We start from the raw sequence: 19,186 nt of genomic DNA, 5'->3' as shown, positions 1-19,186 counted from the left end.
TGCCCAACACTGCTCTAAGTGTAATAGATCAGTTGCAAATTAGAAAAATGTCAACAGATTAGCATCTTTTAGTAAAAGCAGTTACTATTATTAGGTTCATCTTAATAAGATAAATCTAATGAGCTAATATTACTAGATGCAAGTTTATTTATAAAAGTCAATTTTTTAACTTAATTATTAAATAAATATTTATTAAATGAAATCAAATTAATAAAAAATAACTTTACAAACTTCTCTTAACATATAGATGACATAAACAAACTAGAGCTATCTAAAAATATGAAAGTCTGAATAATTTAGTTCATGAAAACCAAAAAAGCAACCTTTCCTAATACAAACAATGGAAAATTTGATTCTATTTTTCGATCTTTCAATAATTTACAGTATGGAATCCACTATCAGGGTAAAATGGTAAATTTGGACGTAACATTCGTAATAATGACAACACAATTTATATCTACAATCACTACAATATTTATAAATACTTTTAATACTGCATATTTTTATGATATTTTTTATAATGTATCAAATATTATGTATCAAATATTTTTTCGCGAATCTCTAAAGTTCGCGTTATATTCCGTCAAATTTGGTAACTTATTTCCGTTTATAGTATGTAATATAAACCTTTGTACTTATCCAATTAAATCCATTTATGCTACATGAAGTTATCCTTTAAAGATTTTGTTTTTTCTTATATAATGTTGCTCGGTAAAACCTTAATAGCCCCTTTAATATTTAATCCGGAAATTAGCCGTTAATTGTTACCAAGTACAAGCTATACTGAATAATGTCTGTACTATAATACATATAACATGTAACATAGTAAAAAACGCAACATTAACAAGAACGTTCAAATGAATAAATGTACTATGAAGTAGATCAGAATTAAATACTCAAATCATTGTATTCTTTGAAATACAAAATGAAGTTATAATAATTAGTAATATAGTAATGTGGTGTATGGTCAATTATTTTTTCTTATACCTTATTTTTCTTTGGAAAGTTCTGTGTAAATTCATTCGTTTTCAAAAACGTAAATAAAACATCGCCAAAACTCCAAAATTATTTTTTGTTTTTACCAGATTGTGAAATGGTAAAATTAATAAAAACCTGACATCTTCGGGTCAAGAGAAATTCACATATTCATTTCATGATGAATATTTATACTACATTTACTTTAAGCCAAGTACAAACCATTTCAGCGATTATCCTAAGTATCTTGGGTATTGGATGGATATTTTTCGTATCAAATGTCGTAAGGATTAAGGCATTAAATTTAATTAAGAATCCCAATGTCGGCGAAGTACCTATTTTGGAAACTATAACACCGACCAATATAGTGGAAGTTTATAAAATGGTACGCTTAAGGGGTATACGTATGGTATATTTATCAACTATCAGCACAGTGGTTATAATTTGTTTAATACTCACGAGCTTTGATGGAATTATTGTTGTAAATACCATAAAATATGTTGAAACATGTAAAACAACTACTTTAATGTCACAAGCACAAATAGCAAACGCTAATCATAGATCAGCACTTGGTTCCGGTGCTGAAATAGAAGCAATGATGAATAAAAGAAACAAAAGTGGTGTACCAGATGGTATATTAGTAGGTCAAGTCCCGAAAGATAATCGTTGGAAATTTAATCCTAACCTTGATGTTGATCCTTATACTTGGAAAAGTTCATGTTTGCCCTACAAATCTGGAATAACTCAAGTAAATATGAACACTTCTATATTTGCTGGAATACCTGGTCTACGTGAAGCATTGCCAGAGATACACGCAGAATACATATTTCGTAATGGTATTGATGGTCACAATTATACTGACTATAATTATACAAGAGGAACATATGGAACATATATATATTATAATAGAACAGAAGGTACTAATCCCTATTGGGCGAATGGTGCTTTTATTTCACTAGTAGAAGAGTTTACTCGAGGAAACTTTTCTTTAATTGGAACCAAATATATGAACAGGATATGGACACTTAGAGTGCCAGAATCGACCAGAATCCATTATTATCCAGATAATGTTGAAATGAATAATGAAATTGTATCAGTACCCATTGTTGTAAAGGCGTATACATGTGAAATGGAACGTTTTAAAGAAGGTGACTATGGAGGTTACAATGTATTAGATCAAATTATTGAATCAATGAGAATTACAATAAGTGATCTCGTCGGAAGAAAGTGGAATTTAGCAGTTATAAATGGTGATGATACTTCAAAATACGAATTAACACCAGAACATTGGGCATCGTATATGACCATAAAAGATACTCAAACAGCAACAGTTAAAGAAGTACCCGTACAATTAAATATATCATGTATTTCGATACATCCTGTATATATTTTTTTAATAAGTACATACGTAATAATGATTATTATAGGATCTATATGCAGGCTAATAATTTACAAAAGCGATCTAAAAGTACCGAATGGTGTTATTGAATGGGCTGGTCTTATTTGTAGAGGATCTATTACTAATAGTAACGAGTATAGTGACTTGTATGATTATAATTTTAGAATTACTTCTGATAAAAATAATATTGAAATATCTTTTAAAAATAAGTGAGATTTCTTTAATTAATTATAAGATATTAAAATAAGGCAAATAAGCATATAACATCAATTTAAATTATAATTTTTATAATATTTGTAATATTTGATAAATTTATTAGTTATCCAATAAATCCATTTTGTATATTTAATATATTAATAAAATATGAATTTATGTTCTTTTTTTTCTTTACAATTTTTTTTAACAATAACACTAGACCTAAAAGTGACATCTGCTCTTAAAATTTAAAGTCGTTAGAAAAAAATTCTGGATCAATATCATATGATCACTTTCACTTTCACAATACGATTTTTGTGGCACATTATAATTAACACAAAAATATTATTCCTGCACAATGATGAACCAATTGTCATGTGCAAAATAAATTAAAAATTTAGAGATGCAAAAAGCTGTTTCTTTTTAATTTCGTCTTTTCAGTTGATCTTTCGGAAACAGAACATCTGGATAGATGGCCATCCGATCCGTTTTCATCCGATCCGATACGGGATCGCTCTACCAATAGCTCGTCATTTGTCAATCCCCCACAATCAAATTTGTTATCTTAGGGTTTTGTAACATAATATTATTATATGTACTATAGGAGGTAAGATACTCCATAAAAGTGGAACCTCTGAAAAGGGGGTAGACTAGCAATTTTAGTATGTTTTATTGTAAGAACGGACTTCATTAATTCTTAACCAAATAATAAATGAATTATCCTTCAATAGGAAAACTTATAGATTATCAGTGCGTATAGGTGAAAAATCTACCCGTATCTGATAAGTCCGTGATTCATACTATCCTAAACTCTTTAGGGTCACTTTTTGATTTTTTTTTCCTAATCAATTAGATAAATTGAATCTTTTATAGATTTGCATTTTTGTTTATGATTTCTTTTTTTAGGCATACATATCTAGAACAGTTCTAGAAACACGATATCATAATAAACTAGTCCAAATTAAATAAATATTTTGATGTAACAGAAAATGTAAAACAAGACATTTTACTTATCTATAATCTATTGCATATTAATGATTCTAACCGGAACAAAATAAACTGTCTGTGAGACGATATTCAAAAAAAACGGATCTATGTAGCACGATTTGAATTTCTTATAAGTTACACGAGTGGATTCAACGATACCGTTTATTACGATTAAGAATTCCGAAAAAAAAAACCATGATATTTATTAATTAGGAAAATTATTTTCTCCGCAAGAGGGATTATTATCAAATTATTAATTCGAAAATCCAATTTATTAGTCTTATGATTCATTTCTTTTTCTTACATTTTTTTTTTTTTTTTGATCTTTGCAGTTTTTGGTATTCGAATCAACTATATTTAGTATATTGGCGTGAAGTTATTGATCTCATATGATAAACAAAATATTTTCTAAATATTTTTTTTGGGAGCAAAACTTAGCTTATCAGGAATCATAATGGCGGCTGATGATAGGTAACAGTTTTTTTTTTTTCTTAAAAGAAAAAAAAATTTTTTACGATTATAAATGAGAATTTCTAATAAGCACAGTACATTGTTTGACTTTAACAAACATAAACTCAAATAATATTATTTAATCCGTGTAACAAGATAGACAATCATTTGTCGGGGAACGATAAGATTAATGATAAGATAATTTTGCATGAATTGCATTTATAAATTTACTGGTAATATTTCATGTATTTTCGTTAAAAACAATGGCTGAACAAACGGAAGTTTTAGAGCAAATCGATCCTCGCGATATTGGAACTCCTGATAATTGGATTCCAAGACATCCAGAACTTATACGGTTGACAGGAAAACATCCTTTTAACTGTGAAGCCCCTTTACCACTATTATTGAAGCAAGGTTTTATAACTCCAACTTCTCTACATTATGTTAGAAATCATGGACCTGTACCGAAGCTTAGTTGGGATACTCATAAAGTGGTTATTGATGGAGATGTATCGAACCCACTTACTTTATCAATGGATGATATTGCAAAACTTCCGTATATTGAATTTCCTTTAACATTTTGTTGCGCAGGAAATCGTCGTAAAGAACAAAATATGGTTAAAAAAACGATTGGATTTAATTGGGGCGCAGCAGCTGTAAGTACTGCAATATGGAAAGGTGTGCCATTGCGTTATATTTTACAACTGGCGGGAGTAAAAAATGATGATAATTATGAAAAAACTCGTTACGTTTGTTTTGGAGGAACTGATAAACTCCCAAATGGATATTATGGAACAAGTATAACTTTAAAATGGGCAATGGATGAAGAAAAGGATGTTATGTTAGCATATGAAATAAATGGTAAAAGGTTAACTCCAGATCATGGATATCCAATTCGTATGATAATTCCTGGAATTATCGGAGGTCGTATGGTTAAATGGCTTGATAAGATATCAGTAACTAATAAAGAGTCTGATAGTTGGTATCACTTTCATGATAATCGTGTATTACCACCAAATGTAGATGCTGAACGTGCAAATAAAGAAAATTGGTGGTATATACCTAATTATATTATATATGATTTAAACGTTAATTCTGCTATTGCAGCTCCCGCACATGATGAAGTTATTCCATTTTCGAGCTTTTCAAGTGATTCTGAATATACTCTTAGAGGTTACGCTTATAGTGGTGGAGGTCGTAAAATTACACGTGTTGAAGTAACTTTAGATGATGGTAAAACTTGGTTGCTTTCAGATTTATTTGATCTTGAAGAAAGAAACGGTAGAACTTGGTGTTGGACCTTTTGGTCATTAAAGATTCCTACACATAGTTTTGTACGTAGTTCAGAAATTAGGGTTAGAGCATGGGACTGTTCTCAAAATACACAACCAGAAAATTTAACTTGGAATTTAATGGGAATGATGAATAATTGTCATTATAGAGTAAAAATTCATGTTATTACTTATGGAAAAGATGTTGTTTTGCGGTTTGAACATCCAACTCAAGCTGGTAATAATCCTGGTGGTTGGATGGTTAGACAACATGAACTAGAACAAAAACAGTCTGCTCCTGCGAATGCTCCTGCGAATGCTTCTAAAAGTGAATCTTCATCTAAAGATCCAAAGTATACGATGGAACAAGTTAAACAACATAATAATGAAAAAGATTGTTGGATTATTATTGATAAAAAAGTTTATGATTGTACGAAATTTATTCCAATTCATCCTGGTGGTACCACCGCTATTCTTATTAATGCCGGTACTGATTGTTCTGAAGAATTTAACGCAATTCATTCTGATAAAGCCAAAAAGAGGTTGGCAACTTTCTATATTGGTGATTTAGATGATTCAAAACGGCCAAAACTTTAATTATTATAACATTAATAAATTATTTGTTCAATTCATTCACTAAACTTCAAATTCTAAATATAAAAATATAGTAAGCAATAAGATTTCTATGCTTTATGATTCATTTATGTCATTTCCAATTTCTTTTCCCGAAGTTTTTGAATTTTTTCATTATTTAAAATATGTATTTGATTATTCATTCTCAGTATGCCTAGCACTCTTACTACAATCCACGTTATTATTAAGTCTTTTGAACGTGTTAGTCGGTTTCAATTTTCTCATTTTATATGTACAGTACAGTGTATATTGGCTCATCAGTTTCTTAATAAATATGTGATTACCTGAACAATATGATCGCGTGTTTCTGTCGATCGATGTAACAGATAAATAATTAATCCACCTCCTCAAATCACTGTTCCTCCAACAATCAAAAATTGCGTTCAAACCCTCGTATGCTTGAATCGTCACATTATACATGAGGATGAAGAATGTGGATTGTGTTGTTTCGTACCTGAAATGAGTTATAGTTTGTTTGCATGTCAAGTTCTTTATCACGTATTTGCTATTGTAGATCGCGCTGATATTTTCATATCTTTATTCTTTGTATTAGAACAAATGTAATGAAAAGGTAATTGACCTGAAGTGAAATTTCAAGTGACAAGTATATTCCTTGACCTGCAATTACGAAATATTCTTCAGCCTTATGAAGATCAATGATATTATTTGTAAAGAATATGGGAATATGGGACTGGAAAGGCAACATTGACCAGAATTTTTAGCTAGGTTGGACATTGCATTATAAATATTCATACTGTTGTTGCAAAACATTTGGAAAACCCTTAACTTTACATTTGAAGAATACAACTGATATGGAAAATTTTGGATGTTACTATTAGTGAGGTTTGTCTTACATTATTTTTGACGATTAAAACTTTTTGGTCCTAATTTTTTTTTTTTAATAGGCAAATTTAAGGATCAAGCTTCCAAATGGAAGAGAGCTATAAAAGTTTTTAAGTATGTTATTGAAAGTATGTATGAAAGCCTATTGTTATTATGTAAAATAACATAAGCAAATTGATTATTAATGTAAGGAGAGAGATTAAGGTAAATTAGGATAAGGGATTATTAGAATAAGGGAAGAAATTAGGGTAAGAGGAATAGCATAAAGAAGAAGACATAGAATTCAGAAACTTTAGTTATATAATTAAAAATAATGCTAATAATAGAAAGTAAATTGTTGTATTTGTTTGTAGTAATAAGACATTGGTTTAGGATAAGGATAAAAGTTGATTTAAAAGAAATCATTAAACAATCCATTTGAAAGTACTTCTTGCACTTAATCACTCTTTTTAACAAATTTTCTTTATTTTCATTATGATATATTAGCTGAACAGATTCAAAATTTTTAGCACAAATAATATAAATATTATTTCTTCTATGTTTTTCTGGTCCTGAAGCTTTCATCTTACTATTTCAAATATCAATAATCACCTACTGTTTTGTGTGTTTAAAGATAGGAACATATATGCCATCACTTTAAAATTTTTTTTGATGTTACTAACCTCTTCTCTTTTTCTGTTGTGTTACTGGATGTATTATATGACTGTCTGATGATATCAATGGATCCTCGGAGTACCCTATCACAAAGTTCTACTTCCTTTGAAGTAAAATTATACATATGTAAATACCCATAAAAGCCCTGCAAAAACAGGATTAATAAATACAATGATATAATCCTTTTTCCTAGTGCAAAATGAAATTAAGACACTTGCCTCATCTACTATCCTTATAAACCTATATAACTTTAAGTACAAGAAAATCTTTTCAAATGTCAACTTATCATCATATTTCAGTTGCGAGGAGAAATGATCCTTAATATGATTCATGAAAAACGTGACAAGTCCAGAATGACAAGCTGTTGTATTATGCACATACTCCTTTAAGTATCTAATATCATTTTCATCTTCAATTATTTTTTGCAAAAGCATAAAAAGTAATCTTCATATTCGTCTTTAGTGAAGTGCACATCTTTTATACTCCATATATTCTCTACTAGGAATACTGAGTGCATCTATTGTACGAGTTGCAGATGTATGATCCATCATCCTTGTGTAAATATGTAATAAAACGAACAATATGTAAGTTACCGATCTGTTGATACCACTTGATCGTTTTCCAAAAGACATTACCAATTATGATGCGAAGAAACTTGATCTTAAGTTAACGCGGCAGCATCAAAACATCTAATATCCAAAAATATTAGAATGTATTAATTAATTCAAAAGAGATAAACACGTATACGGACATTGACAATAAATATAGTCTTAATATGAATACACTTTTTTTAAAATTTTTCTCAAGTTATATCTATAAGTCGTCAAAATTCACCTAAAATATCTAGGATCTACTAGGATTGCTCATCCATAAGATGGAAATGCGAATGACTCGTATGCTGAAATTTTTAATTAGGTGTTGATCTAATAGTTGGGCCAATAAGGTTTTTCTAAACATAGGTGGAGCATTTCAAACAAGTAAAAAACGTACTTTTTCAATTTTCTCTACAAGTTTATGGATTATCTGCTCACGTTTGCAGATATCAGGATTGCTGAGATCGATTCCTTCATAACTGTTAGCTCCATCTCCTTCAGTTATCAAAAACATAGTTCTACCTATACCTACTATAAAAGAGTGAAATATTAGGATAGATTAATATGAAAATGATGCAAACATATACATACCTTGTCTTGGTGTATATAGCAAATTATGGTAAGTAAATGGTGATTTTTGTTTATGCGAGATAATTTTTTCAACAAATTCTATGTCTAAAGTAAAATTTGGTAAAATATTAACACCATCTAAATCTTCTCATTTACATTTTTGACAGATAACATTTTTATCATCATCATTTTTTTCATGTTCAAATCAGCGCTGATCAGTTCTGCTCGCATGGTTTTTCGCCAAAACTGAAACTGAACTGAATTGATCAGTAACGGTATTGCTAATTACTGAAACTGATCAGTTTCAGTAATCATAAATACCATTACCGACCGGTAATTACCAAAAACTGAACTGATTTACCAATTCATTATCAGTTCAGTTTTAAAAATATTTCGCAACGTTTTTATTAAATTATCAAAAAAAACGTTGTAAAACGTTTTTTTAAATTAAATTAACAGATAAAAAACGTTTTGCAACATTTTCTATTAAAAACGGTTTGCAACATTTTCTATTAAAAACGTTTTGCAACATTTTCTATTAAAAACGTTTTGCAACATTTTCTATTAAAAACGTTTTGCAACATTTTCTATTAAAAACGTTTTGCAACATTTTCTATTAAAAACGTTTTGCAACATTTTCTATTAAAAACGTTTTGCAACATTTTCTATTAAAAACGTTTTGCAACATTTTCTATTAAAAACGTTTTGCAACATTTTCTATTAAAAACGTTTTGCAACATTTTCTATTAAAAACGTTTTGCAACATTTTCTATTAAAAACGTTTTGCAACGTTTTCTATTAAAAACGTTGTGAAATGTTTTTTTAAATAAATGATTGGTGCGGGGCTATGAAAATTTATTTTCTGAGTCTCGCGTTCTCCAACTAATACTTCATTGAATAATATTATAAACACCCTTTGCGCTCAAAATCTTTATGGCTATATGTGGTCTGACAATAGAACCTTACTCATGGTTCTTTTTTGTGGGTTTAGTACTTTCTGATTACCTTAAAATGAATGCTTCAAAAAACACCAGCTTACTTTATTTTATTACAAAAATTTTTATTATCATTTATTAGTAGTTTAGCAACATATGTACTATATATTCGTACAGTATATGAAATACAAGGTAATAAAGCAAATTGTTAAAATTAAATTAAAAATAAGAATTCCCATTCCCACCAATACAAAAAAAAACAAAAAAAAGAATAAAAGAGAAACCTCCGAAACTCCTACTTGTCAACTTTCTCATTACTTACGTTGGAAACGTTTCTCATTAAATAAATATAAAAAAAACCCTTTCTTTTCCCTTTTCTTTAATACAACATGCATGCAGGATTCAAGTTAGCACCGTGTAAGTCTAATTCGTCTTGGCCAACATTTCCTACAAAGTAAAAGCAAACAGAAACATTAGAAATGCTTCTTATTAAATAAATCTACTTATTCCCTTTCCATTATGGCATTACCTGTAAATTCAGTCTTAAAAAATAATTCTAAATAGCGTTCATAATGTTTCTATAAAAAAGTTAGAAAAAAAACGTTAGTAGCATTCTTAAAGTCAGTTCCACTTCAAACTTAAAAAATTAGAAGCAAAAATGGAACTTACTCAAATTTTCATTATACATTTGAGTATTATGAAATTTGCCGTGCACCTTATTTTATTTCAATAAAATTTTTTTTTATTTTTTGTGGCTTATTTGAGGTAACGTTATTAATATCATGATTTCATAGATAGATTCCCACCCATTATCACTTAATTGGCCGATCTACACCTAATTACGGTAGTGAACAAATTTTTTTTAAAAAAAAAATATTTTTTTTTTTGATTCTTGGAAATAGAGACGGGTAAGTGTCTCTAAAAATTTTTTGTTTTTTTATGTAAGAACGTTTATTAACGTTCTTTTATTACTTTTTTTTTATAGATTTTAGCCGGAACTTGGAAATGGAGACCGGTGAGTATTTTTAAAAGGTGAAAGCGAGTTTTTTTGGGGTTTCTTATGTAAGAACGTTTATTAATGTTCTTTTACTTTTTTCCTTTTTACAGATTTCGGCCTGAGAACTTGAAAATGAGGATCAGTAAGTGTTTTTAAAGGGGAAAGCAGGAGGAGGTTTTTTTTGTTTTTTTTTATGTAAGAACGTTTATTAACGTTCTTTACTTCTTTTTTTTGTAGATTTTAGCCTGCAACTCGGAAATGGAGACCGGTAAGTATTTGGGAAGTAAGGAGTTTTTTTTGTTTTCTTTATGTAAGAACATTTATTAACATTCTTTTATTTTTATTTTTTGTAAATTTTGGCCCGAAACTCAGAAATGGGGACCGATGAGTAATTTTAAAAAAGGGAAGTGGTGGGTTTTTTTTTATTTTATTTATGCAAGAACGTTTATTAACGTTCTTTTACTTCCTTTTTTTTGTAGATTTTAGCCTGTAATTCGAAAATGAAGACCGGTGAGTATTTAGGGAAGTAGGAGGGTTTTTTTGTTTTTCTTTATGTAAGAACGTTTATTAACGTTCCTTTACTTCTTTTTTTGTAGATTTTAGCCTGGAACTTGAAAATGGAGACCAGTGAGTATTTCTAAAAGGAAAAGTGGGGTTTTTTATATTTCTTCATGTAAGAACGTTTATTAACATTTTTTTACTAATTTTTTTTGTAGATTTTAGCCTGAAATTCAGAAATAGAGACTGGTGGTGAGTATTTTCAAAGGGAGGAAGCAGATTTTTAATTTTTCTTTATGTAAGAACGTTTATTAACGTTCTTTTACTTTTTTTTGTAAGTCTAATCCAATTTTAATAAAATTTTAATTTAATACTAATAAAAAATGGCTTTAATATATTAAAACTGTCATAATTATTGTTAAACAAATTACTTGTTAAATGTTAAATAAACTATTTATTAAAATACATTATCACTGGTAAAAAAATGGTCTATCCTACACATATCCTACACATATCTTACATATATCAGGTACTCAAAATGTAGAAAATCATACACAAATAATACACATATCATACACATATCGGGTACTTATATATATAGTATACCTATCAGGTACCTGATATATGTATGATATATATATTAGTACCCGATATGTGTATGATATGTGTATTATTTGTGTATGATTTTCTACATTTTGAGTACCCAATATGTGTAAGATATGTGTAGGATAAATCATTTTTTTACCAGTGTATGTTAGTAAAAATAATGCGAAGAAGTATATAAATTGAACATTTCGCAACATTTTTAGTAAATTATCAAAAAAAACTTTGCAAAACTTATCAAAAAAAAAGTGAAAAGTTCAGCAAATCGGTTCAGTAAATTTACTGAAATGATCAGTAAAATTTACTGAAACTGATACCGAAAGTATCAGTTCAGTAATTCAGTTCGGTAAATCGCAAAACTGATATCGAAACTGAAATTACCAAAACTGATCGGTAAATTTACCAAAAGTTTCAGTTCAGTAAATCAAAATACCGAAATCGTTCCGATACCGAAACTGATCAGTTCAGTTCAGTAATTATCGAAACCGATCAGAGCCCTATCGCCACCAAATACTTAAATAACATCAGTATGATAATTGTTGAATGACCAGATTTTACTATCATGACGCGAGCTAGTCTAATGGAATGGGTTATTCTTTAACATCTGATATTATTTAAAATCATTTCTAACTCACTATTCTTTATCATATACAAGGATATACCTATCTTTTAGAATAATGTATTTATTCTAGGTAATCTTCTATCCAAGATCTTCAAGTGTCAATCTTCTATTTTGAGCATTAGCTTTTTGACGTTTGAGCGCATATTCTGCCCATACATGTTAGGAATCAATAAAATCAGATTCCTATATGGCTGAAGATATCAAAAAAGATTAGAAATTAATTGATCTTCTTCATATAATATTCCTGTATAAAAATGCATAATCTGCATTTCTGTTTATTTACTCTAGCGTAAATTTGATTGAGGAATAAGCACGTTTCCCATTAACAACATTTCAAGACCATCCAATTCTTTTAGACAATAAAAAACATATACTGGAAAATGGCTAGGCATTTTACTGTTAAGACTAATCTTAATTCTAATTTGAATCTTATTTTCTGCTTTTACAATTATGTCTAAAAGCTCGCAAGTATGTATGACAGCTTCTCTAAAATAAGATATCAAACCAATTAAGCAAGTATTCCATTTGTTACTGATTTTGTTACAAAATTGAGATGTATGAGCATATAGTGTTCTTGCTCTATCAATTTCTCTTATATTCTAATTCAGCATATTTCAAAGACATATTTTTAGCTTCTTTATCAAATAAAACTTCAATTGCCTATTCATAAATATTACAAGTATAAGTTATACTAGTAACCACTTTTTTGATCACTTTATTGAACTTGTTTTAGTAAATAAGACAAATATAAAATTAATCTTTATATTACTTTTGTATTATATTGAGCTTGTATACTTAGCTTAATTCAAGCATTTCTTTAAATGTATCGCCACCAAGTGTTTAAATAATGTCAGTACGATAATTGTTAAGTGGCATTTCTTTAAATGTATTACCACCAAGTGCTTAAATGATATCAGTATGATAATTGTTAAGTGACCAAAATTTACCATTATGATGCGAGCTAGTCCAATAAAATGGGTTATTCTTTAACACCTGATATTATTTAAAATCATTTCTAATCTGCCATCCTTTATCATATATAAGGGTATACTTATCTTTTAAAAATAATGTATTTATTCTAGATAATCCTCTATTCCAAAAATTTTCAAGATCTTCAAGTGTCAATCTTCTATTTTGGTCTTGATGCTTAAGCGCATATTCTGCCTATACACATTAGAAATCAATGAAATCAGATTCCTACAGCTGGAAATATTAAAAAAGATTAGGAATCAATTGATCTTCTTCGTGTAATATTCCTGCACAAAAATGCGTAATCTGTATTTCTGTTTGTTTACTCCAGCGTAGATCTGATTGAAGAATAAGCACATATCTCATTAACAACATTCCAAAACCACCCAATTCTTTTAGACAATAAAAAACGTGTACTGGAAAATGGCTAGGCATTTTACTGTTGAGACCAATTTTAAATCTAGTTTGAATCTTATTTTCTGCTTTCACAATTATGTCCAAAAGCTTGCGAGTATGTACAACAGCTTCTCTAAAATAAAACATCAAACTAATTAAGCAAGTATTCCATTTGTTGCTAATTTTGATACAAAATTGAGATGTGTGAACATATAGTATTCTTGTTCTATCAATTTCCCCTAGTAATTATATTCTAATTCAACATATTTTTTTTTCAGAAAAGTAATACTATCCTTAAATTATAAAATTAAGATGTGTGAGCAATATTCTAATTCAACATATTTTTTTTTCAGAAAAGTAATACTATCCTTAAATTATAAAATTAAGATGTGTGAGCATATAGTGTTCTTGTTTTATCAATTTTTCTTAGTTTATATTTTAATTTAGCATATTTCTTTTCAGAAAAATAATACTATTCTTAAATTACAAAATTGAGATGTGTGAACATATAGTGTTCTTGCTCTATCAATTTTCCCTAGTTTATATTCTAATTTAGCATATTTCTTTTTAGAAAAATAATACTATTTTACAAAATTGAGATGTGTGAACATATAGAGTATTCTTGCTCTATTAATTTTTCTTAATTTATATTCTAATCCAATATATTTCTCCAGAAAAATAATTAATACTATTCTTAAATTACAAAATTAAGATGTATGAGTATATAGTATTCTTGTTCTATCAATTTTCTTTAGTTTATATTCTAATTCAGCATATTTCAAAGACATATTTTTAGCTTCTTTATCAAGTAAAACTTCAATTGCCTATTCATAAGTATTACAAGTATAAGTTATACTAGTAACCACTTTTTTGATCACTTTATTGAACTTGTTTTTAAGAAATGTAAAAAATTAAATATAAAATTAATCTTTATATTACTTCGTATTATATCAGCCAGTGTACTTAGTTTAATTCAAGTATTTCTTTAAATGTATCTTCATTGCCATACTTGATTTTAAAGTTATATTATATTTACTAGTGTAAAACTCTAAATTCAAGAAATTTATAGTCATATTACCTTATATAACCAGTATAATCAAGTAAAACTTCAATTGCCTATTCATAAGTATTACAAGTATAAGTTATACTAGTAACCACTTTTTTGATCACTTTATTGAACTTGTTTTAGTAAATAAGTCAAATATAAAATTAATCTTTATATTACTTCTGTATTATATTGAGTTTCAGATAATTTTTGGGCTTTTTAATTAAAGTATTTCTTTAAATGTATCTTCATCAGCTTACAATTTCGATTTTAAAGCTATATTATATTTACTAGCGTAAAACTCTAAATTCAAGAAATTTATAGTCATATTACCTTATATAACCAGTATAATCAAGTAAAAAAAAAAAAAAAAAAAAAAAAAAAAACTTCAATCGCCTATTCATAAGTATTACAAGTATAAGTTATACTAGTAACCACTTTTTTGATCACTTTATCGAACTCTGCTTTTATGAAATGTGCTCAAATATAAAATTAATCTTTATATTACTTCTGTATTATATTGAGTTTGTATACTTAGTTTAATTCAAGTATTTCTTTAAATGTATCTTCATCGCCATACTTGATTTTAAAGCTTATATTATATTTACTAGTGTAAAACTCTAAATTCAAGAAATTTATAAATATATTACCTTATATAACCAGTATAATCAAGCAAAACTTCAATTGCCTATTCATAAGTATTACAAGTATAAGTTATACTAGTAACCACTTTTTTGATCACTTTATTGAACTTGTTTTAGTAAATAAGTCAAATATAAAATTAATCTTTATATTACTTCTGTATTATATTGAGTTTGTATACTTAGTTTAATTCAAGTATTTCTTTAAATGTATCTTCATTGCCATACTTGATTTTAAAGTTATATTATATTTACTAGTGTAAAACTCTAAATTCAAGAAATTTATAGTCATATTACCTTATATAACCAGTATAATCGTTATTAATCGCCTAGTCTATAAGATATTACAAAAGTATAAGCTATACTAAGAACTACTTTTTTGATCACTTTATTGAACTTGTTTTAGTAAATAAGTCAAATATAAAATTAATCTTTATATTACTTCTGTATTATATTGAGTTTGTATACTTACCTTTTAATTCAAGTATTTCTTTAAATGTATCTTCATCGTTTTCATACTTGATTTTAAAGTTATATTATATTTACAAATTTCGTAAAACTCTAAATTCAAGAAATTTATAATCATATTACCTTATATAACCAGTATAATAATAAACATAAAATTCTCCATCTTAAATATAATAATGAACATAAAATTTTTTGTTTCTATCTATTATTAAGTTAACACTTTTTTCAAATTTAGCATTTAATCTTTAAATTATATCATTTCTTAGTAACTTTAGGCATTTTAGCTTCAATAGTAAAAATGCTTTTTAAGTATCATAATTTGTTTTCCATGATAAGTAACAATGATTTTAAGTTATTAAGTTTAATCATCTGAAAATATATAATTAAAATATTTTAAGTAACACCTATTTATTCTTCAATTTTTTAAGTTTGGCATTTTAGTTTCAATAGTAAAAAGTATTTTTTGAATTCTTTAAAATGAATAGTAATTACTAGTAATTTTTTTTTACAAAATATTAAAAAAAAAAAGAAATTAATAGGCTTTTTATATATTTTTTTATTATATAAATTTTTATATATTATTATTTCTGATTAATAGAATAGTAAAGTTGCATCAATGATAATTAAAAATAGATAATAGTTTATTCAATAATTAATAATTTTTATCAGTTTAAAACTATTAATTTATATTTTCTATTGTTAATTTAATTTTTTATATATTAGATATTAGGGAAGTGACACATATTACGTCATATTCATTTTACTATAAATTCTACCCCCCTCCCCTCCTTGTCAGATTTAATTGGTGTCAGATTTAATAACCCTTTAATAATTACGTCATATGTGTCACTTCCCTTATTATTTTTGATTATAATTACGTCATATGTGTCACTTCCCTTATTATTTTTGATTAATAAAATAGTAATATTGCATCAATATAATAATTAAAAATAAATAGATAATAGTTTACTTAATAATTAACAATTTTTATCAGTTTAAAACCATTAATTTATATTTTTCAGCTATGCCAATCATTTCCTTTTTTTGGCAATAGCCATTTCACAAAATTCCATTTTTGTAAATTTCAAAAATTTAAATTTTGTGTAATATAGCTTCTAAAAAAGGAAATTCCATAATTTTAGCCAGAATTATAAGTTAATTTGATTTGATTCGATTCGACTCAGTTTTATTAAATTATTAACTTGACTTGACTTGATTCGATTTAATTGTAATTTTCAATTTGACTTGATTTGACTTGACTTGATTAACTTGTAAATTAACTTGACTTGTTTCAGAGCACTATAAATATAATAATAATTATATTATTTTTTACAAAATATTATACACCATTATTTTAAAAAATTTATTAATCAAAAAATTATTAGTAGTTCTTATATATTTTTTACATTATTTTTATAAAGCTATAAAACTTTTTTTAAAGTATTAATATATATCTTCTTTTTAAAATCTAAAATATTATTTAAATTTTTATTAAAAAAAACATAAATATTACATTCCATTTTTTTTATTTTTATTTTTTTTTCTGAAACAAGATTTGCATTTGCTTTTATTAAAGTAAAAAAATAAAGAAAATATATACAAAGTAAAATTCCTTAATAACTACTCTAATATAATTAAACTACAAATCACTCATTATACCTTGAGTAATCGTTTGATTCTGTAAGTAAACTTCATTTAGTAATAGGTCATCTTAGCCATAAAAGCTCTATTTTCAATGTCTGGTGATCATAGAACCTATTCCATTTTTTTCTATAATTACCGTATTCTTCCATTTTTAAGCACCACCCGAATTTAAGCACCACCCCAACTTTTGCCAAAAAAACTTGAAAAACAAAAATAAGCACCACCTCAAATTTGAAAATTTTTTATATTTTATTCAAAATAAATTTTATTTTTATGATGCATCATTTTACAATTCATTTAATTCATCAGCTGAATCACTATCTATATCTACAATTTCCCTTTCATTTTTATCAATTTCCTCCTCTTTTTCATCTTGTCCAAACAAATCATCTTCTGACCCATCCATTACATTACAAATATGACTAAAAACGCAAAAAAAAGTGTAAAAAAAAAACTTCCGATTTTAAGCACCACCTTAAACTTTCGCAAAAATTTTCTCCTGCGGTAAAAATCAAAAAGTAATACGTAATAAAAATTTTTTATTATATTAAGTAATAAGTTCTTTTATTTAATTTTTTAATATATATGTTAAATAATTTTATTATTTCAAATATTTTAAATTTTCTTTTTTAATTAAATAGATATGATATTGATAAATTTTTTAGGATGAAAATCTGCAAAGATCTCTGGCCTAAATTTCTGCGCAAATCTGCTACCCTGTTAATATGTGTTAGAGTAAAATTTTTAATAAAATTTGCATAAATCTGCAAGTGTTAAAAAATCTGCACAAAATTTTACAAAACAAAACAACTCAAATTCAATTATTTGCTATTGTTTTAATGTGTGTCAATTAGTGTTCCAAAAAAAACTGATTTGATTTGTATTTATAGATCTGATCCATGACAGATTGGATCGAACTATATATTATATGATTTATGATCTGATCTGAATCAAAAAAATTTAATCCGTTTTAGATCGAATCAGATCAGATCAACAATTCATTAAAATCAAATCAGATCAGATTGATTCAAACGGATCTGGATCAGATCCAATTCAAAACTATTGCAAAATGGTAAATAAAAATGTTGCAAAATGTTTTTTATTTTTAATTTAAAATAAAAAATACTATTTTATAACGGTTTTTTAACTATTTTAATAAAAAATGTTGTGAAACATTTTTTATTTTTAATTTAAAATAAAAAATATTATTTCGCAATAGTTTTTTAACTATTTTAAATTTTTAATAAAAAATGTTGTAAAACGTTTTTTATTATTAATTTATCAAAAAAAATATTTTGCAATGTTTTTTTAACAATTTTAATAAAAAACGTTATGAAACATTTTTTATTTTTAATTTAAAATAAAAAATACCATTTCACAACAGTTTTTTTTACTATTTTAATAAAAAATATTGCAAAACATTTTTTATTATTAATTTATTGAAGAAAAAAATGTTGTGAAATATTTTTTTGATAAATTAATAATAAAAAACATTTTGCAATATTTTTTATTAAAATCGTTAAAAAATGTTGCAAAACATTTTTTTTCAATAAATTAATAATAAAAAACATTTCTTTAAATTAAAAATAAAAAATAGTTCACAACATTTTTTTTATTAAAATTGTTAAAAAAATGTTGCAAAATATTATTTTTTTGATAAATTAAAAATAAAAAACGTTTTACAACATTTTTTTATTAAAATAGTTAAAAAACTGTTGCAAAACAGTTTTTCTTCATTAAACTGAAAATAAAAAATGTTTTGCAACAGTTTTTTATTAAAATTGTTAAAAAAACATTG

General features: G+C 26.4%; 3 protein-coding genes across 3 annotated transcripts; 2 read left to right on the top strand and 1 right to left on the bottom strand.

Moving 5' to 3' along the window:
- Positions 1-1,156: 1,156 nt before the first annotated feature.
- On the top strand, positions 1,157-2,587 carry OCT59_021675 (uncharacterized protein; the record flags this gene model as incomplete). The annotated part of the gene is made up of 1 exon (XM_025328806.1): positions 1,157-2,587. One exon carries the CDS (start codon positions 1,157-1,159, stop codon positions 2,585-2,587), a length of 1,431 nt encoding a protein of 476 aa, XP_025165098.1.
- A 1,636-nt stretch (positions 2,588-4,223) lies between these two features.
- OCT59_021674 (uncharacterized protein) lies at positions 4,224-6,202 on the top strand. The gene has a single exon (XM_025322879.2). The coding sequence runs from the start codon at positions 4,270-4,272 to the stop codon at positions 5,872-5,874; it is 1,605 nt and encodes a 534-aa protein (XP_025165099.1). The 5' UTR covers positions 4,224-4,269; the 3' UTR covers positions 5,875-6,202.
- A 7,235-nt stretch (positions 6,203-13,437) lies between these two features.
- OCT59_021673 (Pre-mRNA-processing-splicing factor 8) lies at positions 13,438-13,737 on the bottom strand (the record flags this gene model as incomplete). Its single annotated transcript, XM_025309686.1, has 1 exon — positions 13,438-13,737. One exon carries the CDS (start codon positions 13,735-13,737, stop codon positions 13,438-13,440), a length of 300 nt encoding a protein of 99 aa, XP_025165101.1.
- Between the last annotated feature and the right edge of the window lie 5,449 nt (positions 13,738-19,186).

The sequence above is a fragment of the Rhizophagus irregularis genome, chromosome 30 (genome assembly GCF_026210795.1).
Source record: "Rhizophagus irregularis chromosome 30, complete sequence".
NCBI classification, from domain to species: domain Eukaryota; kingdom Fungi; phylum Glomeromycota; class Glomeromycetes; order Glomerales; family Glomeraceae; genus Rhizophagus; species Rhizophagus irregularis.
This window is presented reverse-complemented; position numbering and strand designations above follow the sequence as displayed.